Raw genomic sequence first — 23,807 nt, 5'->3', positions numbered from 1 at the left:
TTTTTCCTCTACAGCTGTTAATAGTGCTGAATTGGAAATATTTGTTCATCCAAATTGCATAATATCACAGTTGTTGCAAACAACAGTTGGTAATGGTGATATAGTCCCTTTTCTTATTTAATCACTATTTGATTTGTACAGATTTTTTTTTACAAAATCTGACATGCTGGGTGTCCCTACTGCCCTCAGTTATGCTGGGTGTTTTTGATTCTGTGATGCTGTTTTAGGTTGACATTACATGCTTGTATAGGGCAGTGAAGCTGGAATGCATTTAAAAATGCAGGTTAACAGGATTTAATGTGCATATTGTGTCTGCTTTGCTGTACAAACAAAAATAGTGCCTCTTGTATTTACCCCACCTCTTTGCTTAGAGGATGTCTACAGGTTTTTCACAGGGTCAATTGTGTAGGATTTCCAACTTGTGTGCTTGAAGTGATGTTTTTAGGTGGAATTTAGCTGTGATTCATAATTTTATGCCTAATTGCTAATGTGAAAGCATGCTATGTGAAATTTTAAAATAACATGCAAACAGCTGGCTTTGTATAAGTGCATCAAAGCTAGACACTGTGTATAAAAAAAATAAATACAAAGAACAAAGTAGGCTATCACAAATACTGTCTTAATAATGTGTATACAAGAAACCTTAAGGAAATGCAGACTTTTGGCTTTGCTGGCATGAGGCCAAGGACTTCTTCATTTGAAGACTAACCTCACTTAAGTTTTCAAGATTTTTTTCATATTTGATCCTAGCTACTCAGGGACCAGTCTGAAATTCACATCTCTTCTCTCCATGGAGACCAGAGAGCATGTGATATGTAAATGCCATATAATTCTGTTAACTTCTCTGTCCTTTTTCATCACATAGACAATACTAAGATTCAAACGCATTGCTTAGAAGGCTACTTGATGTGATGCTTTTTTTTCTTTCCAGCTCATTCATTTCAGTGCAATCAATTTTATTGCAGAGAATACTTTCTCAAGTCCATTCAGATGTATTCCACCAAGCATGAGATGCAGAACTGATGCTACTTTATTTCATGCTAGCTTCGTTATTTTTGTAGCACTTTATTTCACAGCTATCTTTAAGGCTGCTGGTACCTTGCTTGATCACATCAGTGTTGTCTAGAAGCTCAACAACTGCTCTGAAGTCCGTTTCCATTTTAACTCTAGATTTTCTTTCAGCGTTTGATGGCAAGCAGCCTGTTTCTCCAATATATGAAACATCTACCATCCAAGAAATGCTGTCCTCTGTACCTGGTAATACTTGAACATATGATTTTTAAATGTTTAAACAGAAATTATGACAGATACTTTATCGTATTTCTGGTTTATTATAAGTTAACATTGAATTAGAATAGCTGCAGAATCGTAGTATTTAATTTGTTCTCTCTTAGATACCAGGCTAACTTAGGAAATTTCGTATGATGCTGCAAAATAATAAATATATTGTTTTGGTCTACATTTGGACTATATTTACAAGTCTGTATTGTTGTGCTTGATGATAATAGGCTTTTGTCTTATTACATACAGTAGCATTCTCTTTTTCATATGCAATACTGCAGGTGTATTATTAGTGTATAGTAGTATATAGTGTAAGTTAATATAAATTATGTCAAAATCAATTATCAAAACTGTTAAAGTGGCTGAAAGTGTTGATTAAGTCCTGTAGAAATAATAGGATTAATAGCAAGCTGACAATGATTTGAGCAACATAGCATCATGCATGTTGTTTGTGTGAGCTAGACTAATGTAAACTGTTTACATGTTTAGTAAGTTTTGGCCAATGTGACCTGTTCCCTTAATCCAGTATTCTTTGTTTGATAAAAGTGTTACTAAACCTGCAACACATTGGTAGTACAACACGAAATGAAGCAAATGAGTCTTCACTTATGATGATACTGATCTGAAAATACAAGAAAATGTAGCCTAAATAAGTTTGTGCGATTATCCAGTTCACATGGAGACAAATAAATGTGCAGTGTTCCATAGAGTGGAGAACAGATCCTTAAATCCTTTCATTCAAATATCTTCAAAGAACTGATCTAAGCTAGACATTTTGCTTTGCTGCCAGTAAGTGAGATAGCATAGGCCTAAAGCTGATAGAAATTAAAACATACTTATCAAATAGTTGCATCGCTTGAGTACAACTTTTTGAACAACTGCATAGCACTGTAATTAAAAAAAATATGTGTAAGAACTTGGTATCAAACTGGCACTTCTGTGGTGGATATGGTGTAGTCAAACTCTCTTAAAGTCTGTTATAGCACACTCTAATAAGATTAAACTGGTTAAGTAAGTTACTCTTATTAAACTACAATAATTGACCTGAAGTACATGCATTTTTCCTGTTCTTCCCTGCCAGCACTTATTCCTTAGAATTCCTTTTCTACCTTTTTCAGAAAATAAATTAAAGCTTATGAATATCTTGCAGAACAAACTGGGACAGATGTAATTGTATCAGTGTTTGAGTTTCTGCTTGTTTTAGTGTGTCTGTATGAAGAAATTTTCACTTCCTTTCGTGAATGACAATCCCTTCCAAAGTCCATTTCACACTGTTGCCAGAATGCTCTTACATGTGGACTAAATGTGCATTTTTCAGGAAAATTTAAGCACCTGTTCAATTGCCTATAATTACAAGCTAATAGCAAAGTTTGTAGATTTAAACTGATCAAGAATTTTTACAATCAAGAATTGAAGATCACTTCAGTTTTATGCACTTATTCTTTGAAGATATTAATATTCATCACTTACCATGATTTTCATACTGAGCAATAACTTATGCTATACTACCTTAGCAGAAAGGTAAAGCAGTCATTGTCTATATATTGACAGAGTAACATATCCAATTTCTGGTCTTTTATTTTGTATGTTTGTCTATAAAGAAAATTACACTGAATTTTTTCTAAACCAGATGGTAGGTAGATTTCCAGCACTTAAAATGTTTACGATAGTGGATAAAATCATGTCTGGTTTAGCCTGAAGTTTATCATTTTAATACAACATGAATATTTCTGTGCGAAGTCTCCCGTTTCAAGGAGAGTTTAACATGTGATTAACTATGACAGTAATGATTTGAGATTATAACAGTTAGCATATACAGTTGTTTTTATTTGAAGTAACCTCACTAAGACCTAAGTAACCTAATTTTTTTTTTCTTTTTTATTCTCAGACATACAGTTTATTAGACACAATGTTGAGATTTGTAAGGGTGATTGGGAATAAAGAAGTCCAATTTATTGTAAAGACTAAATAGTGGTTATTTCCAAAACATGACACTGTATTTGATGCAGGCAGAAATTTGAAATTCTGACTATGCTACATATTAATTGATGAAATCTTAATTTATAGTTTGATTATTTATTTGATGGTAGAAAACAATTTTAGGGAAAAAAATAAAATAAAATGCCAGTTTATTTGATTGTGATTAAAATGATGTATTCCCATGTGTGAAAGGAATAATGTAGCATTTCAAGAGAATTTCCATCTCTGACCTTAGCTTTCCCAAGATCAGACCTGGATTCAACTTCTTTTCCTTCTCTGGAAACTACAAGAACTGTGATGGGTAAATACAGATTCCATTAAAATATCTATCCTTTTAGCAAAAAATAAATATGAAGAGCATAATTTTAATTTTTGGCAAAACGTCTCCTCCTTAATGTTTATGGCAGTGCAAATTGTGTCAGTGATTTGGCCAGTCCTTTACTTATAGTAAAATGAGATTAATATATTGTTAAGCTTCTCAGCCCTGCCAAGTCTATTTTCTGCTACATATGCCTAGTTCACTACAATGTTAGCTGTTTCCAATCTGTATTAACTCAGTTGAGCTACCCTGATTTAAAAGTGAAATAATACTGTAATGAGTGCACCTGTTAATGTAAAATAACAGAATGTAATATGCCCTTCATAAATTGAAAACTCCATACTGGCACTGCTTGGAAGAAAATTGCTCATCCCTGGAATCTGAAGGCAGTTCTCTGGTTTGATCTTAGCTACTCAGAGGCCAAAGCTGAAGCCTACTTCTCCATATGTTGCAATCGAAGGAAGAGTGGAGGGTAAATACGATTTTTTCTTTTTGATTTCTTTTCCCCTTCCATCACTTCACATCATTTTCATCTGCTTGGAGCAACACCAAGGTTTACTATTGTGCCCTTGTCGCTTGTCACTTGTCACGCTAGCTACATGATTCTGTAGTTTAAAGCTATGCTTTTCCCATCACCTGGAATCCATTTTTCTGGGGGGACATTTGGCACAAAGAATCCATCACGCCGTGCCTTCCTTCTCTGTGTGCCTCTCCATGCATTTCTTTTTTGTTGTTCTGAAACTTCTTTCTAGAATGCAGTTTTCCAATATGGCAGAAGCATACCTTTATTACTGCAAAGGTGTCGCTAGAGACATGGGATAGGTGTCTGAGAATTTCCTTACGGGATAACACTTATTCTTTTTTCCTTGTTTGTTTCAGTAGCTTGAGCCCTTGAGTTCTAGTTGGATGAGTAGCTGTGTTACTCGTTGACTTAGAGACTAACGCAAAGAGAGAACTGGGGTTCTCAGGTGTAACGGGGAATGGTGAGGCCTTCTGTGTGTCCTGTTTGGGAAAGATTGCATAGATATCTCAAGATCATTTCCGTCTGATCGTAGCAACCCAGAGAAGGGGCCCGGACTTCACCTCAACTGCTTCACCGAAAGCCACGAGGACTATGAAGGGTAAATAACGTGCAGTTCCCTTCCTGCTCTGAGTATTTGTGCAGTGCTTTTTCTTCTGCAGATGTGACATGTGACAGATGTTTTGCGTGCTTACCATCCTAAAAAGGGGCCAGTGATGCTGCTGGTCTCTTATGGCTCTTGAGTAGACATTGCTTCATTTATAATCTTTCTGATCCCTTCTGGGAGGTTACCTACTAGAGGCTTCACGCATTCTTAGGTTTACTCTGTTCTCATGGGCATACGTGTACCGCTTGAACAATAGGGTCATGTCACGTGGGGGGAAGTAATGCTGTAATATATGTGTAATGGAAGCCTGCTTTGAGCCGGGCTAGGTCTGCCTGCGTATAGCTGCATCTTGGAATCACTCATGTGACTGCAGCCAGTGTGAGGAGCTGGTTTCTGAGAAGGTGATTTCTGTGTTTGATCTTAGCAACCCGGAGACCGAGGCTGAAATCCACCACTCCTTCCTCCCTGACGACCCAGCAAACTGTGATTGGTAACTAGCAAACATCCTCCTTTTTCTCTTTTCTCTTGCTTCTCTGGCTCCCATTTACACTCCATGCCCCAACACACGCAGCATCATTCTCATGTTTCTTGGAGAGTCTGAAGATTTGCTGGTGAGACTTGGCTTGCAGAAACACCCGCCACACTTGTTACGCAGTTGCATTGTTTGAACTCATGCTTTATCCATTGCTTGCCAGCACTACCTGTGGGGGCTGAAAGACAGCTTCTTTAGAGGGTGTATTATTGTGCCTTGCCTCCGGTACCATTTCACTGCTCCCTTTCATCCTGGGAACAACCTTCCCTGGTGAGCTGCACCCAAATAGACGTCGCTGCTCAGAAACCCACTCCTTCTGTGCGCATCCAGGCCAGTGCAAGATGGCGGCACTGCAGTTCTGCTGTCCTTTGGTGTTTCCTTTTCCAAGGGTGCAGCTGTCAGGTTCTTCACCACTGACTTTCCAGGTGGTCAGCTGTCAGCTGTGCATGCAGAGATGCTGTCACCACCTGGAAAGGAATGCTCTGCTTTTCTGCCGCTGTTGAGGTCGCACTAGGACTTGAAACACGCTGCCTCTTCTCACCTTTTGGTGAAGCACAGCACGTCCCTTCAGGCTTTTGAGAGACCTGATGGTGACGCTGGCCTTGTCTGTTCATGGTTCTTGCCAGTCTGGTAATGGTGCAAAATGGAATTTTTTTCCCCAGATGTTGTTGTGCTTTTAGGGGAACTTATTTTTCTTGGCCTGCTTTGAGTGGCACATGCACGTGGAGGTGAAATTCCCGTGCTTGAAAATTGGTGTTTGCTGTGGCATTTGGTGACAGTGGTGGAGTAGCTTGTGGTGGCAGATTCTATAGTATTGTCAGGTGTAGAGGTCTGGTGTGTTACCTGGTAGTATCTTATCCCATGGGGTCATTACGCATTTCATAAGCAGATTCTGATTTGAAGATGTATACAAGTTGATAGAGTATGGAACATTGAAATTTCTAGACCAGTACATTGCACATTAATAGTAGGTTTCTAGATATTCTGACTCTCTGGCTCTTTTTTCTTTTTCTTTTTTTTTTCTTTTTTACTCTTAGAAGTTAATCCTGAAATGGTTGGGTTTTTTTTTTTTGTTTTTTTTTTGACAGCGTAGAAATCTTTTTTTTCATGCCTAGTACCATGAAGCTCATGCTTGCAACTGAGAAACTCACCTCATCTTGTGTCTGGTCTTTCTTTTTACTGTGTTAAATGCTATTAGGAGCTTGTAGATAGTCTTAGATAAAATCATCTTGACTAATAAGCAAATAATTAAAAATGCCTAAAGCTTAATAATAATACTGCATTTTTCTTTCAAGCTTCTTAGATACCTTAGAGCTTCTTTATTATATTCTCTGATAGGTGCATATTCATATCTTCTCCACTATTTTTTGTGCCATTATATTATGTCTCTTTCTTTTGTTATTTCTTCAAATTTATTTTGTATGTTTGTCTCAGTGCTCGTATATGTACACAGAGTATGTACACGGATTATACAGAATTAAAACTCACTGAGAGGCTCTTGATGGAAAACAAGGCACTCAAATTACGTCCTATTTAATTTTTATTATTTTATGTTTATCATTTTTTATTTTTTTGTGTGTGCTTTGTGCTTACAGCTCATTTGTTAGGAAAAAAAAAAACAAAAAAACAACTATTTTCTGAGTTGCATTCAATCATATTGACCATGCTGCATAAGATAATAATAAGCTTGGTTTGCTGCTACCTCTGTTGTCACTTTATTCATTAACTTCAGTTCCTACTTTAAATCATGATTGCTCCATTTTCAAGGTAAGGAATGCTTGTTGTGGGTGGACATCTGCACTGCAAACTTCTGTAAAACAGAAAAATCTACATGTAGAAACAATGATTATACATAATATTACCTTGTTTGTTTGTTTTAATAGCTTTCAGTGGTATTCAGCCTGTTCTTTCAAGCCCTCTGACACCTAGTAAGCCTGAAATAGCAGATGCTGAACCAGGTACAACAGTCGCTGTCTAATTCTTATTAATCAGTGCTCAGACCATGATCTAAAACTCACTGAAATGGCTGTACTGGTAATCTTCATTTGCATTAGACTTCTAACAGTTGAAAATTTTAGTTTAGATTGCTGTTAGTTGTTGACATTGTTGCTTTCTCACGCTTAGGATGCTCATGGCAATTCACAGTCTCCTGATGTGCCTTCAGTATTTTGAAAAATATGCCACAAATATAACTGAGAAAACAGTTTTTATTGTCTGGTACAGCTGATATAAATACTGTGATGTATGCTATAGGCTGTCTTCTGCTGACATCTTGCTTAGAATATTAAGGAGAGTGTCTTTTTAATGACATGAAATCGGGTAACAGTCATGGACACTTAATGCTTTTGGGCTGAAACTATAGCTGGATTAATTGTCAGCTCTCAAGTCCAATTTTATATAATTCAGATATCGTTCATCAGCCTTGACTTATTGATTGTTCAACGTGTCCTCTTCAGTAAATTGCTACATTTTACATCTTACCATCTTCCTTATGTATTGGAGCAAAATTCAAAATGTGCGAATGTCAACTTCAAAATCTTACTTGACAGTGATTAAGAGCCATACCAGTTGCAGTAAAGGCAGGAAGAAAGGAACATTCAGAATTCTGTGTGTCACAAATACAATGATTTATAGTCACTGAAGCTTTTTGCAGTTCAAAAGACTGAATTTCTCTCTAATATGTACTGAATTGATGATCTGAAAAGTGTCCAAGCATTAGTGAAATGTTTATGTTACTCTTACAAAAACAGATTTGTTTTTGCTTATGAAGCAAGAGTTTCTTCCATTAGCTCTTTACTGTATTATGACTGTCACCATTTCTTCCAACAGCAACAAGTGAATCCATTCTGGAATCTTTCACACCTAAAACTTCTCGTCCTTTTCAATGGCCAAGGGTAACATTAGGTAATGTTGTTTTCACCCAGTGAAAAGCTTTTGAGCCCATTCATCACATATGAATGCATTTCTTCCAGCATATCATTTCACATGCATAAAATTATTGTTTTTCCTGGTTATAGTCTTGTTCTGCCATTGTCATTAGACTGATTCCTTTTGATATATTTCTGTATGGGGACATAGTTCAGAGCAATTTTACTGTTCATGGAGCAGTAAAAGTTGCCTCTCAGTAACTTGCATGAAAAAGTCCATCATCCTTTTGTCAGTAAGTTTTATCTTTTTCCATCATGCATACGCATGTTCTGTCTTTCTCTCTGATATGCAGAGCTTTCATAGAGAAATTTCAGTTGATTTGAAGACATACATTTTGAGTCAATGCACAGCATTTCAATATCATCTCCATTCTGCACTTCAAACTCTAATTTCATCAGATGGCTTTGATGTTCCATGCTGAGTTATCCTTTTTTCAATGTAAATTTGTGGCATGTGCTGTTTGTTGTGAGAAACTCTTGTTAAACTGTGGTTGCAAACTGAGCTCTTTCTTTCAGCTCCTAAAGAAATACCACTTACTCCTAAACTGAAACCGTCTGCTATCCCAGAAGTACAGCATGTGGTAACCGGTAACTGTGCACACCATTCTTATAAGTTGATATACAGAAGCATGTTAGCCAAAAATATTTCAGCCAGACTTCCTAAAATGGACAGAAGATACGCAGTACATGAACATCTTGAATAATTCATCATTCTGAAATTAATCATTTGATGTTGTGTAACAGAAGAAATGAGGGGTTAAGCTCATCAGTTTGTTACACAATTTGGTCCAACAACAGAAATATAAATGCGGAAAAAACTTCTATTATTCTCTCGTCTCTTTTGTTGTCTCTTTTGCCAATTGCCATCTCCCACTTCCATGTAGACAAATAGCAAAGGTTACATCTTTGCTGATTATAACAGTATGTTGATTTGGAGTAAAGTACTTCTCATCTAATCAGTAAGACCTTCCTGAAGGAACTCACTGAAAAGAACTGTGACTTCAAGGGAAGTAGGAGAGCTACCTCAAAATAGCAAGGGAAATGTTCATATAAGTGTGAGAAGATCATTCTTTGGCCATAGGGCATTATTACAGTGTGGTATCCTTTTTCCGTTTCTGCCGTTTGATTAAAAAATATATATATCCCTGTAGTCATTTTCTTCTGATTTGTGGTTAAGGGATATGAGCTTTCCTTCTTGAGTATTTCAGGTACTGGACGAATAAATACTATGGTGTGCATTATTAGAGCTTTATAGTGTTTCTGTTCTTGTATATAAACAGGCAAAACACTAAAAGGCAGGAGTTGCCTTTGATGTCTTATGCACGCCTTGACTTCTAGTTCTGACTTCAGATTTTCAGCAAGATTTTGGCATTTAGAAGTTGCTTCTTCAGTATAGATTTTCTGGTATTTTTTATGGAACAAGATCTTTTCTTCAGTCACAGCCTTCATCTGTTTTTCCTTACTTTTCTCCCATAACTTCCAAAGAAATTTGTTTTCTTATTCAAGTAAGCAATGGGTTAAAAATAACCTGACAGCACAAATATAGGAAAGGAGCCTCAGAAGCAGATTTTTACCCAAAACCATAAGCATACAGGGTGTAATTTCATAGGAAACCAAACTAAAAGGAGTGTAGGATGTTGTACATGATATCAGGACTCATGCATGCTTATCAGGTCTATTAAAATAATAATTAAAAAAAAAAAAGTCAGCTATTGGAATTATAACATTTTTTATCTGTTCAATTTCACTTGATTTTTTTGTTTTCTAGCTCCAAAACCCCCACTTCCAGAGCCTAAAACTTCTAAGACTGTTGAACAACAAAAAGCAACTTTAGGTAATACATACTTACGCAGCTATTGGTCAATCTTCTCTGCAGCCCAAGTCACAGCTTGAACTCAATTACTTCATCTCATAGCTTCTTTTGTTTATAATCCATTTCTTTTAGAGAAAAAAAAAGTTAGGAAATAATCATTCTGAAGTACATTTTTCAGAACTTAAAAGAAAAAGTACTTGAAGTTTTTTGTGACCTTACTAGTTCTATAGTACAGTAACATTATTGGATAGCAGAATATCTTCCATTTTGTTGAGAGTGATGCTAGTAGAGCAGCAACACATTTTACCCTCAGAAAATCATTAGAAATTCCTTAGCATCATTACTGAAAGACTAAGTAGAAGGCCCTTGTTATGACTGTTAATCCTAGAAATCTCAATGAATGATTGCTGTGGCACTATGTAGATATGTTAATTCTGCTGCTCTTTTATGAATCCTTCATGAATGTTAGTTTGGCTTCAGAAGCACTTCTCAGCCATTTCACATTTCTTACTCTAGTCTGTTCTTTCTGTATCATATGCTTTTCTAGTGTGTGTCTACTACCCTGAAGTATTTGGAAACTTCTTTGAAAGGAGTCCCATTGCAATCCTTTATAAAACTGAATTAAATTACGTACTATAGTACCTGATACACACCTTAAGCTTTATTTGATGTCAGATTAATGGTCATTAGCTAACTATACTTTCAGCTCACAGAAGTTCAGGGAAAAGAACACTTCCAGGTTTCTGTTTGCTTTTTATTTTATTTTTTTTTTCAATTTAGATGAAATTGTTTCTGTTTTATCAACAGAATGCAATGAATACAGTTATGGAGCAACTTCCTTTTATAACACTGAATTTATACTTCTGCTCCCTTCCAGTGATTTCATTACTGTTGAAAACTGAGACTATTTTTGCAGATTTTGTTTATGTTTCGATGACCAAGAGAAAATTTTAAGATTGACCAAGAGAACGAATTATTTTTCCTCTTACCTATCTTACAAAAATGAATTTTATGTTTTAATGAGGAAAACATTTTGATGTGATTGTAAGCTGTACTTGCATCTCTTCGATTTACTTACTGACTTTTGCAATGATGAACAAGCAGGTTTTAGGGGAGGGTTTTGTGAAGCCTTTTTAGCAAATTAGATTTTGCCATTTGCTTTTGCTCCAGTTGCCATTTATTGCTTCATTTCTGCCTTGGAAAATGTGATTCTTATGTGACACGTTAGAAAGAATCATCTTATAATCCAGAATATTTTTTTCAGCTCCCACAGAAGCAAAACTCACACCTTCTGCATCTAAACCTAGACCGCCTGGCAGACCCAGAAAGCCACAAATTAAACCTGGTAACTAGCTTCCATACCAAACATTCGCTGTACCTTATCATTTAAATAGTTTCATATACTTTAGTTTAAATTCATTTTGTGTGAAGTTCAGCACCTTAGATTCAGAAAAAAAAATAGGCAGTGAGGGAAGCTGTGCTCTTTGAGGAGTATTTATATTGTTGTGTATATATATATATATATATATATATATATATATATATATACAAAAAAAAAAATTGAAGCAAAGTCAAGAGACTTTTAACTTTGGTCTTATATCTCAAATCACCACGCTGCACGGCCTTGTGGAAACAAATTGTTTTGCTGTTTTTCATTTCAAAATGAAAAATTTTTTGACTTGGTTTGACACTGAATCTAGAAGATGCACATTCTCTTTTTTTGCTGGTGGATGTAGCATTTTACCTAGAACTGTAGGATTTCTGTTGATCCAGTGATCATTAACTCATACATAGGCTTATCTGAAACTGAATTAGGAATGAAATGCTGATCTGGAATTTAATGAAGGCATATTTTATGGTGGCAAATGAAATCAAAAGTTACCTGGCCTGCCCAGAGGCTGAAGAATAAGTGAATAGTTTCGTGTGGTTTATAATGAAGTTCAAAAAGTGTGTTGTGAGAACATGTTACATAATCATGGAACATCTTAATCGATATTATTTATTTTTTTCCAGATTCCAAGTAAATTAGTCCCTGTTATTTTTGCTCATAAAAAGAATTACTCTCTTCAGACCCAATAATTCCTTGTGAAACTTGTTAAATAAATGATATTTATGCATTGGAGGTTTTTCAAATTAACATGCATACTTATTTTTTCATTGTGGTTACATCTCCTGCAACATTTTTAGTGTAGAAATTCAGTATTGTAATATTATAATCATTAATTTCATCTCTGCCATAGATGTCTATGTATATCTGAACATAGACATCTTTTCTTGAAATGACAGAGAAAAAACTCCTTTGGAAAATGTTGAATAAAATTGTTTTACATCTTTGTGCCATCAACATAAACTGGTATATTGATGTTTCTACATCAGTGGTTGATTGCTCTGAGCTACTATATCGCTACAGAGAAGGCAGCATGTTTCTGTATTTGTATATATGCTTCTTGTCTGTCATTTCTTTGTTAGTGATAAAATTGATCAATCCAGATAGAATCCTAAGAAACACTACTCTTTATCCACCAGTGTTTATTTTGGAGAAGACTAAGGGTAGGTATCTACTCTCTACAGCTATCTGAAAGGAAATTGCAACAAGGAAAGTACCAGTCCATTTTCTCAGGTGATGAGTTAGAGAAAATTGCATCAGGAGAAGTTTAGATTGGATATCTGAAAGGATGTTTCCATGGAAAGGCCAGGCTTTGGTAGGGGCAGCTCAGGGATGCAGTGAATTCCCCATACCTGGATGTATTTAAGAGACAAGTGGACATGGCACTAAGGGACATAGATCAGTGATGCAATTTGGGAGGCCAGATTGATGGCTGGACATGATGTTGGAGGTCTTTTTTACAACCTAGATGATTCTATTGTTCTGTGACCATAATTAAGCCTGTCACTATCCTGTGAGAAGGTATTTGCTACTTTGGCTTGTTCTGACGAGACAAATGATATTCAGAAATGATTATTTGAGGCATAAAATATATAATACATAGAGATTACACGGGTTTTGGTTAGGTGACTTCTGAAATATAGTCACATGAGAGAACTATGCCTTCTCTGACTATGATTTTTTTTCTAAAAACTTGGTGCATGTCTGTCATATTATTTTCTGTCCTTCTAAGTTTCAGATTACTTGGCTGCTCACTGCTTACAACCCAGTAACCTGGTAAACAATTTAATAATATTGAGGGTAACATGCCAAAGTCCTATTGCACTGTCTGGGAGTTTTATTTAGATGCTCTGCTTTCAGAAAGGTCAGAGAAAATGAAGAGCATTAAATTTCCTCCAGTCTTATTCCCTTTTCATCCTCCTTCTGAGAAACATCATCTCACAACTCTACCTTTTCTTTTTACCTAGAAAAATTTACATAAAATGTGAATTGTATATCTATTAGTGAATTTTTAAAACCTGCTGTAGAAGAGCATCCAACTCTTTGTTTATCCCTTTCTTCAAGGGATAAACCCTCTGCTTGTTTTATCCATATCCAATAATATCTCATATTAAACCCCCTGCTCCAATTTTCTCTGCTTATTCATTTAAATGACTGCAGGTTGTTTTCTAAATTTCATTTATTCATTGATGAATGTGTATCTTTTATGGGATACCACTTACTTTCAGCTAAAATACTGATTTTTACAAACCAGTTTTTTTCCCAGTACCCAAAACCATGTTCCAGTGCTTTTGTAGGGTTTCCTGGTTTCTGTTACATTCTTTCTATTGTTGCCAACAAGTTTGTGCATTATTTCTTAATTGATCCTGTATTATTAAAAAGCTTAATTGTCCATAGCTGAAAAAAAGTTGATTTGAAGGTAGGCATTACTGTGGTGCTGTATCAGCAGCTGCTTTTGTACTAATCAGTGGAGTGATTTTACATTTTTTGCAGTACATTCCATACTTAACTTGTCACAATGTTTCTGTTGCAGTGGTGGAATCTATTACACTTAGAGTTGAACCACCAAGGTCAACAATAGGTAATGGTACTTCTTTGGCAAGCTGTAGTTTTTGGGGTCTTTTTTTGTCACAGAAAGTGGCACCAAAGTTAATCATCTTATGTTTTAAGATAGATTCATTAAACTTCATTTTTCTTCTAGGTATTTCTTGTTTGGTATCCATGTCTGTTGGTCATATTGCTAACTTCACAATTGAAATTGAAAAGCCTACTTTTTGAGAAAAAGAGGCTTGCAGCTTTGAATGACCTTTGTCTTAATTATGCTCGTCCGTGTCAGTCTCAGTTTTTCATTTAAAAAAAAAAAATCTGGGCTTCTGTAATAACCAAAACTTCTATCTTTTGCTTAGGCTGTTGTAAACACGTGGGTATTATTATCAGACTTTCTTTCCTGTTTCCTATAAAGAGAATTCTCTGTTGCAGGTGTGAGCATTCTGTGTTTGTGTGTTCAACTCGATATCAGATGCTGATTGCTCAGTGAATTAACCAACTTATTACCCACCTTTTCTCTTCCAGCTCCAAAGGAGTTTCCTCGCATTCCTTCTAAACCTAAACCTTCACCCAAACCTCATATTCCACAGGCTAAAGATGGTAAACTGCTTTGTGTGATTATTTCTAACACAGCATATATTAGATTGAAATGTATTTCTGTGCAACTACTTATTTATTTGAACAAATTAAATCATAATCAGATTCTGTTGTGCTGTCTATTCAGTGGTATGTTTGCAATTTTCAGAAATAACAATGTTATTTTTAAATTCATGCCATAGAGCTAAAGTGTAATAGCACAATATGCAGTAATGCTTTTTAACAGCATCCAGAAAGCAAACAAGTGTTCTCCAAGTCCAGTTTTGTATACAAACAGCACTTGAAATATCTCACAAAGGAGAGAATTTTCTATCCTTAAAAAGCCATTTTGTTAATAAGTTAATGATAGATATTTGGATATCTCACTACAGCCAGTTGGAGAACTAAGCTCACACTGAAGAAGAATTTCCTCTTTCACTGCTTATTTTCTCAGTGACTTCATTTAATATAAAAGTTTTTGTATGAGGCAGTAGATTACTATAGAAATAATACTAACTATAAGTGGGGGTATTCTCTTAAATTTTTAGAACAGCTTTTATGTTTTGTTTTTCTTGATACAGTCCTGGAATCTGTAACGTTTAGAACTGATCAACCAAAACCAACAATAGGTAACAGTTCTACCTAAAGTGATCATCACATTTAGAATACATATTGTGGCTTTGCATGGTTAGAACAAATACTCAGTAGATGTCTAGCATCACAGGTACATCTTCATTGTACTTTACTGTCATGATTTTTACTATTAAATTTCATCCTTATGTAATTTGATTTTTTTTGTGTTTGTGATTTTACACTAACAATTCATATTCATCTTGTTTGGTTTTCCTCACACAAGTATGTTCTGTAAAGCGACTGGCAGCACCACAGTTTTACTTTGATTGTGTTTCATTATGCTTAGTTTGTGTCACATACTTCATCTTTTCTGCTAGTCTCCAAGTCAGACATCCATCCTGGCCTTGCTCCTCTTGATTCTATTACAGAGGCTCCCCACCAGCAGAATTTCTTTGTGTAGCAGGCATTCATACTTCTTCTTATTTGTATAAGCTTTTTTTGTATCCAGATTCCAAAGACGTGTTCAGGGTTTCCTTGTTGGTTTCTTGTTTGTTTATCTGTTTGTTTGTTTGAAATGTTATGCCTTCTGACAGTCTTCTGTCAGGAAGATATTAAAAGTTGCATTTGTTTTATTCCAGTTCCAAAAGAATCACATCGTATTCCTTCCAGACCTAGGATACCACCAAGCTCAGAGGTGCCACAGACCAAGCCTGGTAAGTACATTGTTTCTTATTTTATGCTGGTATGTGTATCTTACAAATTTTACCGTGATCAGTAGAGTTTCAGATCCATATTTATCCCTTGGGTGTTTATGTTGGTGCATTCCAGTATCATATATCATAAGAAGTGGAACCTGTAAGCAAGTTTAAGTTTTCTATCTTAGTTCTTTCTTACATTTTAAGTCACTGCAACATTTTTCTTTGCAGAAAATAGCTCTTCTTGGTTTGAATTTGGATTGGTTTAGGGATAGATGAAAAAGAAAGTGTCATTGCAAAGAGGAAGTGAATTTTTTCTGTATTTCTCAAACTGTATAAATGTGTTTTCTTTCCTAAGCACAGTCATTCTTTCATTCTTTTCAGTTACTTTTGCAGAAGCTTTATTTTATCTGTGCACTTAAGAATGTACAATATTTTTCAAAATGTTGCTCACACAGCTTGATATATAATAATATATGACCATGTCCTTATCAAGGGTGGAGGAAGAAGGTTAAATAACTCATGCTAGCAATTGCAGGATGTATTGTAGAAAGTTGACCTTGCCCATTAGCTATGTATCCACCAGTTTGCTCACCACTCTGACCCCCTGCAGGTTTGAGGAGAGAGCCAGAAAACAAATAAACAAAAAGAACAGAACAGTGATTCAAGATAAAATGTAAAAAATGAGAGAAAAAGGAGGAAAAACAACAGATGCAAACACACTCAGTCACAAACTAATGCCAGAAGACCAACACCTAGGAAGCCCACAAGCAGTGGCTCCTTCGAAAAAATTACCCACCAATTTTATTGCTGACTGTGATGTTAGATGACATGAAACAGTCCTTTGGTCAATTTAGTTCAACTGTCAAAGCTGTGTCCCCTCCCAGCCTGTTGCCTAACTTCAGCCTACTTGTGTGGTGACTGTGTGAAAAACAGGATCTGCCAAAACATTGGTTTGTTGTTAAGACTGACTTGGTCACAAATTTAAAACAGAGCACCTCAGGGACTGCTATGAAGAAAATAAACTCCTTCCCAGCCAGAACTAGTGCAAGCATCCAAGGTATTCACAGCATTAGGTGGTGCTGCTGGGAAAATGGACAGAATGATGAGGACTAAGATTCCTTTTTGCCCTGCTAAGTCTGCACCCATTGTTTGAATTAAAAAATAAAAATAAGCAAGAAAAGAGTGCAAAGTTTAAAATGGAATACCACCCACAATTTCTTGGTGGCTTATTACAAAATTTACAGATATATATTCAGAGCTCAAATCTGTATTAGAGCTATCACCCTAAAGGCAATTTTTGAGATGCATAATACTGTTGAGTATTGAGTTTCAACGAGGAGAGGCCGTCTCTCACTAGCTGTAGGAGGGATGACGTGATCATTGTGGAGGTGCTGCCTGCAATGTTTTGATTGTTCTTAGTAAGAGTTATTTTGTTGATTTCTAACGCAGCTCTGGAACCAATTACGTTTAGAACTGAAAAACCAAAGTCAACGTCAGGTAATGATACATTCTTATTTGCATATCACCTTGTTTTTCTTTTACAACACAGGTCGTTATAAGTATACCTGCAAATAATTTTAATAAATTAATTTAATAATAGATTGAATAATTTAACAGTCAAGATTTCAAGAATTCAAGAAGGGTCCTCATGCCAATCATGTTTTTAAGCACATAGGATAGGGTAATTTCTTTTGGCATTTAAAAAGGTCTGAGGACAGATCATAGCAGGTTCCTAACTACAGTATAACACAGTTATAATGTAAAGGTGACACTGTTCTAGTTAGACACATGAAATTGAGTGAGCAAAGCTGCCTGCTGTCAGTTTTCTTTCTTTCCTCTCCATCTCCTCCAGATTTTATAAATTCAGTCATTCACGGATCTAATTATTCTAAAAAATAGTTCTGTTTCTCTTAATTATCAATTCCACTGTCAAAACAAAATCACTTCAGTGATCTTTGGGATATATGAGGCAGAGCCAATTGTCTAAGGCATTTTTATTTGCTTGAATGTAGTACTGAGAATTATTCTGGTACAATTTCATTACAGCACAGTGGTGTCTTTGTATTTGAAACTTCTTCTATTTAGTAGTTTACCTTCTAAATAGAAACAATAATTCTGTCACATGCCTTCTTAATGATATGTCATAGAGAAGTATTTTCTCTGCAGCATGTTGTTCCAAAACAAACCCCTCCACCTTTTTTACACTGTTTCCATACAAGTATCATTGGTTCAAATCTTTGCTGTATTTGTACTGACTGCTATGGATTGCAGTGAACAATGATGCCTCTGAAAATGTTAACATGGTGTAACCCAGTTTCTTTCAGTTCCTAGAGAGACACGTTATGGGCCTTCCAAACCCAAAACATCTCCCAGTCCACGTGTTCCTCCAACCAGAGCAAGTAAGCTTCTCAGTATTTTGCATTTTAGCGTATGAAAGTTTTTGCAGTTTGAAAATTGACAAAATATAGGGATTTTTCAAAAATACACAAATCTTTATTGAATAGGGTATGTTTTACTGTTGTAATGAAGTGTTGCTATAAAGCTGTCATAAAACAAGACGTATATCTGTGTGCATCAGTAATTTGTATGAGGGTTGGAGTATGGGGGTTAAACACTCTCATATAAAGCCCCTGGAAGTTGGAAAACCTGGGTCTGAATTTCCTTAAGATATGAAAGACGTCCTTGTATTTTCTCATTTACAGAAACAAAATTACAGTACTTCCTTGTTCCCCAATCTTCACTTTGGGGTTATCTCTGTCCATTGGAAAGTTAGTGGTAATTTTCCATGTTTCTACTTCGACTGCTTGATGTTTTTTAATGTAAGATTGATCTAAGCAAGCAACAGATTTTTGGAATATGATATACTTGAAGTGCAGCTAGGAAAATTGTTAGAACTACAACAGTTTACTCTGTGAAAAGATCTATTTGAGATAACTGGGATGAGAGGAGGGTTAATCCAACAGTGCACTGTAACAGTCACTTTGTCTGTAGTCTCAGCACTAACATTTACTTCATTGGCAAGAGGTTTCTGTGATTACTAGCAAATGGAAAAAATACTTCCTAAAAAAATTTTTTTTGCAGAAAATTAATGTCCTGAAAGGAATATCAGATAGACTTATGATTTGTTTTTGTCTTCATTACTGTGTTCAAAACTTGGCTCATCTTCACAGGTCCAAAAGAAAGTCGACGAGTCACTGCCAAGCCTAGAACATCACCAATTCCAGATTTACCACACACAAAACCTGGTAAATAGATACATGTTTTGTCGTACTTAAATGTTCAGACATTCTTTAGGTTGTCTTTTCTCAGTGTCAAGTGTTGATTAACATCTCTTAATATTGCAAATATATAGATTTTCTAATGAGCATTAAATACATGCTTAAAGAAAGAGAGACCTGATTTAAATATTTAATTATTGAGTTTTGATGAGTTGTATATATATGCTTTTCAATCACATGACAGTTGTCATTGATGAATAATTTGTATAGAAGGTTAAACAACATACAGCCCTTTTAAGAGTATACTTGGAAGAAATCTCCTCAGTCTTCTTTTCTGATCAGGTGTCCTCATAATGGAACTAGATCCTTAAAAATATACCTGGTAGGGATTGATATGTCAGTGAACTACCAAATCTCCTCTTTAACATATAATGGTTCTGAAGATATCAGTTGAAACTTCCTTTATAGGGAATATATATTCACTATTATTTTTTCCAACTTAAGAATAAATTGGTTAAAGGGAGTATATTTACCCTTTTAATTGTATTTTCTGCTAACTGTGTACGTTCTTGTTTTTATGAGGTGCTGGCACATATTACATTTACAGCTGAGCAACCAAAGACAAGTAGGCAACTTTGGGCTGTTTGCTATTATTTTTTTTTCCCCTGCTGTTCGTTGACCAAAGATTATAAATTATTATTCTGTTTTTTACATTATTTGTTTGTAGTTTTGATTTGGTTACATAATACTAGTCTGTTCCAGATATTCAAAGATTCCTAGCTGTGTTGTCTTCACAAAAATATTCTCTCTCTTCCACACATTGCAGTTTCATTCTGTGGCTATCGCAGTTGTCAGCTTTGTAATACAAATGGAAACATCTCAGCTATGGCTGTCTGTGTTCTTTACAGATTTTTTTCCTTGGCTCCAGATGAGACTTTTCTTACTCGATCACTTTTCCATGTTTATTTTCATTCATGGTTGTCTTTTTCCCTTTAAGTTTCAGCATGTCACATCTCTACATTTTTCAATCATTCATGCAAAGATGTTGTTTTTCCTTGCAGGTATTGATTTCTAAAGAGCACACACGCTTAAAACTGGTCTTTTCTTTCAGCTCCTAAAGAAACACAACAAACTTCCTTTAAACCTAAACCAGCTCCCATTCCAGATGCTTCACAACGCAAGCCTGGTAAATTATCTTCTCTTTTATCAAGCTATGGTCAAAAACTGAACACTGGCTTTTGGGAAGGGTGCTGGTGTAGATTTCTCAGTAGTACATTTGCTGCTTTGTAGTATTCTAACTTAAGAAACATCTGCAGTACTGTGGATAACTCATACAACTGTTGGAAACAACAACAGTTCCCAGGTTGTTTTATTTTTTTTAATTGGTATTATGTGGACATTACCAGAAGAAATAATAATGACCCATATATTGTAAAGAATGATACAAAGTTATTAACAGCTTGCATCTCAGCAACATTTTAGTTATTTGCATTATGTATTTTAAGCTCTTTTGACAGAAGCCTTTTGGGGTTGTTGCAGTGCTTTCCCTTTATATATAAGCGTTTTTATCCAGATGAGGCTAAGACTTCCCATCTGTTTTACTCCATTTGGGACATTTTTCAACATAAATCTGGCTAACTTATGTAAGATCATCACTGCTTTCACTGGAGGGTTGCAAAACAAAAACAAAAATGGAACTCTTCATAACCAAAAATCTCTGAGAGGATATGTCAGTTACTGTTGTAAAACACACCTTTCCTGCTGTATATAGTGTGCTACTGAGAGTTGCTTTTAAAAAGGTAGAGGTAGGAAGAGAAAGTATCTTCATTATTCTGAGCATTTGTCCAAATTTTTTCCAACAGGAATCATTCCATCCTTCCGTGAACCTGATTCTACTATGATTCCTCAAATGCCTCAAAGAATAAAACCAACACTGGGTAATTGTGTATTTCATAAATAATTACTCTGTTTTCCATTTTTGCTGGATAAATGGTTGTGCTTTGGTATTGATAGCAACAGTAACACATGAACTAATTTAAAATTTGCTTTTGAAGGTTCTTTTCCTCATCTTCTAGCCATTCCAATAAGGAGGATATAATTCCCTCAGTTGTTACATATTCTCCTGTAAAAGGGGCTTTATTTAAAGAACAGATAGTGATTCCTGACTTTTCTGCATCTGAAGTATGATGCTGTTATCCTAAAATACTGCTCTGCTTTACTCCTCATTATCTAATTTTACAGAGAAAACTGCAAGAAAATTTTAAGTGTCAACTATAGCACAACCTGCACCAAATTGTACCAGCTACGTGACTGCGTGACAAGTCAAGCACCAGTTCTTAAAACCATCTTCTCTTTTACCTTCTAGTCATCTCTGTTGGGAAAACTTTCTTAAATATATTTAAGACATATATTTAATATATTAATGCATTGTCCTCATAATTATTTTTTCTTACTTGCCAGATGTGGACTAAATAAGGGTGAATTAATCAAAGCAGGATTGGGCAGTAGGAGTATTGATTCAGTAATTGTTGCTAATAACGAGTTCTGTGTCCCCACTTTCAGAGAAGATGTTGACCAAGATTTTCTGAGAGTGAAGTGGCATCATTATTGAAGTACTAACAGCCATTCAATAATCTTTGAAATTTTCCTCTTTGATGAAAAGGAATTCAAAAATTCTTTTCATCACATTCAAATTTTAATATATATTCCCCCTATACATTGATACTTAGATTAGTGTTCATTTTATATCTTTACATATTTTTATAAAGTTTATGTGTTTTTTTTATACACTTCTGGGGACACATGATACAATCTATATGCAGAATACATGTGAAGAATGTAAAGGGTAAGGTAGATTTTTTTTCTGAGGACCTCTCACATTGCTGTGGATAATGGACTTTCAAATGTTTGCTCTAAGTGCTAAAATACCTTTTGCATTAAGTGATCATTCAATGACAAGAATTATAAGAATAGAAAAGTTCCTGTTGGAAGGGACCTATACAGATTATTGGTTCCAACTCCCTGTTGCTTCAGGGCTAACAAAAAGTTAGAGCATGTATTATGAAGGGTATTTTATCCAAATGCCTAATGAGCATGAACAGACAGGAGGCATCAATCGCCCCCTCTAAGAAGCTTGTTCCAGTGTCTGACTACCTTCTCAGCAAGGACATTTTCCTTAAATCTGATCTGAATTCCTCTCATGCAGCTTTGAGCTATTCCCACACTGGATACTAAGGACAAAAGATGCCTCCATCTCCACTTCCCCTCCTTGGGAAGCTGTAGAGAGCAATCAGGTGAAAACAAGGAAGTTAATTTACAAATCAAGTTTGACACAAAGGGCCAATGAAAAATAGGTACTATCCTCAGGTACTTCTGTACATTACACAGGGAAGTACATTACTAATGTGTGTTTTTGTCCTATTTATTTACTGAATGCTGATGTGACTGTATTCTTCACTGATATATTCAAAGTAACAAATACACATTGATTTATTGGCAAGTGTTTGTACTAGTGGCTGTTTCATTTCTTTGCAGAAATTCCAACTGATAGATTTTCAGCTTTAGACTTACACTTCCTTGTGTTCTATGATGTTCCTTATGCACTCTGAAAATAGGGGGGGGTTGGTTTGTTTCATGGTGGGTTTTTTTGTTTGTTTTGTGTTTTTTTTGTGTGTGGGTTTTTTTTTTTGTTTGTTTGTTTGTTTGTTTTGTTTAAAAATATTTGATTTATTATTTGGGGTGTTTTTGTTTTTGTTTTTTTAATTTCAGCTGCAACTGAAAAACCATTCATTCATACCAAACCAAAAACATATGAAAAACCAAGAGTGCCATACACCAGACCTGGTAATGAAGTCATTCTTGTAATTTTGTTGGTGTTATTGTTTGTATTTAACTATTCTTTCTCCCTAGCCTGAGTTTTCGTGCTTTTTTTTTTTTAATCACAAATATTCATACCTGTTTTTGTGCTTCATCAAATGCATTGCCTTTAGGTCAGTCAATTCAAAATATGTCAAAACTACAAGTCCAAGTTACACTGCAAATAATATTAGTAAGTATAGTCTAGCATTGGAAACATTTTTCCTGCTTTCTATTACACTCAGCAAGTGATGACTGAAATGTAGTAATTGGAGTGCTGACAAATTTCAGTGGCTTAAATACAGTTTTCTCTTACAACTAGAGAGGCTCTTCGTAAGCACATTTTTCCCCCGTAAAATTCTATATTACTCCTTTGAAATATGCTTATACATTCAGCAAAGGATGTGTTATACTGAAATGAAGTACTCACAAAATAGTTAGGGTAGCCCTTGTCTCTTCCTGTTTTTGTTAAGAAATCAGTATTACAGGAGAACTTACTGGAAAGATACTGCGACCAGTTGATATTTAAGATATTCTGTTACTTTTTAGTTTGGGATGTTTTTCAAGTTTTACAGATAGTGAAATGTAATTTATTTCCATCACAGTTCAACATTTTGATATTTTAATATAAAAAACATATAAATATTTTAATATTTTAAGCATCTCCACATTTTCTCCCTTAACAGCAGTACATCAAACAACCCCGCAAACAATTATCACAAAAACTTCCACCACCACTGAGCAGTCAAGGGCAACAATGGGTAAATAAATTTCTTTAATCTTAAGATGCAGATATTTACAATTTCTGAATTGAGAAATTTCTAGAGAATGTGCTCTTGTGTGTATTTTATGAAACATCATGCTACTGTTCTTCATTCTGCTTGCATACACATTTCTGGATACAGATGAGTCTCACTTCTATCCTAGTCAGAAGACTTTATCAATTGCTCAATTAAATTCCATGGTCTAATTTA

The 23,807-nt window shown here is 35.3% G+C and overlaps 2 protein-coding genes across 48 annotated transcripts in view; both read left to right on the top strand.

The window, feature by feature from the left end:
• RPL24 (ribosomal protein L24) overlaps positions 1-5,872 on the top strand; it is a 304,494-nt gene extending 298,622 nt beyond the window's left edge. Inside the window, exon 7 of the mRNA XM_052665616.1 lies at positions 5,861-5,872. The gene's annotated coding sequence lies outside the window, so the exon portion shown is untranslated. The remainder of the gene's footprint in view (positions 1-5,860) is intronic.
• The window catches only part of ABI3BP (ABI family member 3 binding protein), a 302,331-nt gene that overhangs the window by 240,728 nt on the left and 37,796 nt on the right, over positions 1-23,807 (top strand). For 14 of the 47 annotated variants that reach the window (XM_052664412.1, XM_052664447.1, XM_052664384.1 and 11 more), the window contains 21 exons: positions 1,171-1,257; positions 3,497-3,562; positions 3,990-4,052; positions 4,636-4,701; positions 5,132-5,197; positions 7,123-7,197; positions 8,069-8,143; positions 8,683-8,754; positions 9,935-10,000; positions 11,244-11,324; positions 13,900-13,947; positions 14,439-14,513; positions 15,071-15,118; positions 15,701-15,775; positions 17,210-17,257; positions 18,085-18,159; positions 18,931-19,005; positions 20,090-20,164; positions 20,841-20,915; positions 22,747-22,821; positions 23,520-23,594. In XM_052664412.1, the coding sequence (XP_052520372.1) occupies positions 1,171-1,257; positions 3,497-3,562; positions 3,990-4,052; positions 4,636-4,701; positions 5,132-5,197; positions 7,123-7,197; positions 8,069-8,143; positions 8,683-8,754; positions 9,935-10,000; positions 11,244-11,324; positions 13,900-13,947; positions 14,439-14,513; positions 15,071-15,118; positions 15,701-15,775; positions 17,210-17,257; positions 18,085-18,159; positions 18,931-19,005; positions 20,090-20,164; positions 20,841-20,915; positions 22,747-22,821; positions 23,520-23,594 (1,461 nt within the window). The remainder of the gene's footprint in view (positions 1-1,170; positions 1,258-3,496; positions 3,563-3,989; positions 4,053-4,635; positions 4,702-5,131; positions 5,198-7,122; positions 7,198-8,068; positions 8,144-8,682; positions 8,755-9,934; positions 10,001-11,243; positions 11,325-13,899; positions 13,948-14,438; positions 14,514-15,070; positions 15,119-15,700; positions 15,776-17,209; positions 17,258-18,084; positions 18,160-18,930; positions 19,006-20,089; positions 20,165-20,840; positions 20,916-22,746; positions 22,822-23,519; positions 23,595-23,807) is intronic. The other 33 variants (XM_052664642.1, XM_052664539.1, XM_052664509.1 and 30 more) reach the window with 30 other exon arrangements.

This window comes from Tympanuchus pallidicinctus, unplaced genomic scaffold (assembly GCF_026119805.1).
Source record: "Tympanuchus pallidicinctus isolate F22 unplaced genomic scaffold, pur_lepc_1.0 scaffold10, whole genome shotgun sequence".
Classification (NCBI taxonomy): Eukaryota; Metazoa; Chordata; class Aves; order Galliformes; family Phasianidae; genus Tympanuchus; species Tympanuchus pallidicinctus.
The sequence above is the reverse complement of the archived record's forward strand: the minus strand, read 5'-3'. Positions and strand labels throughout refer to the sequence as shown.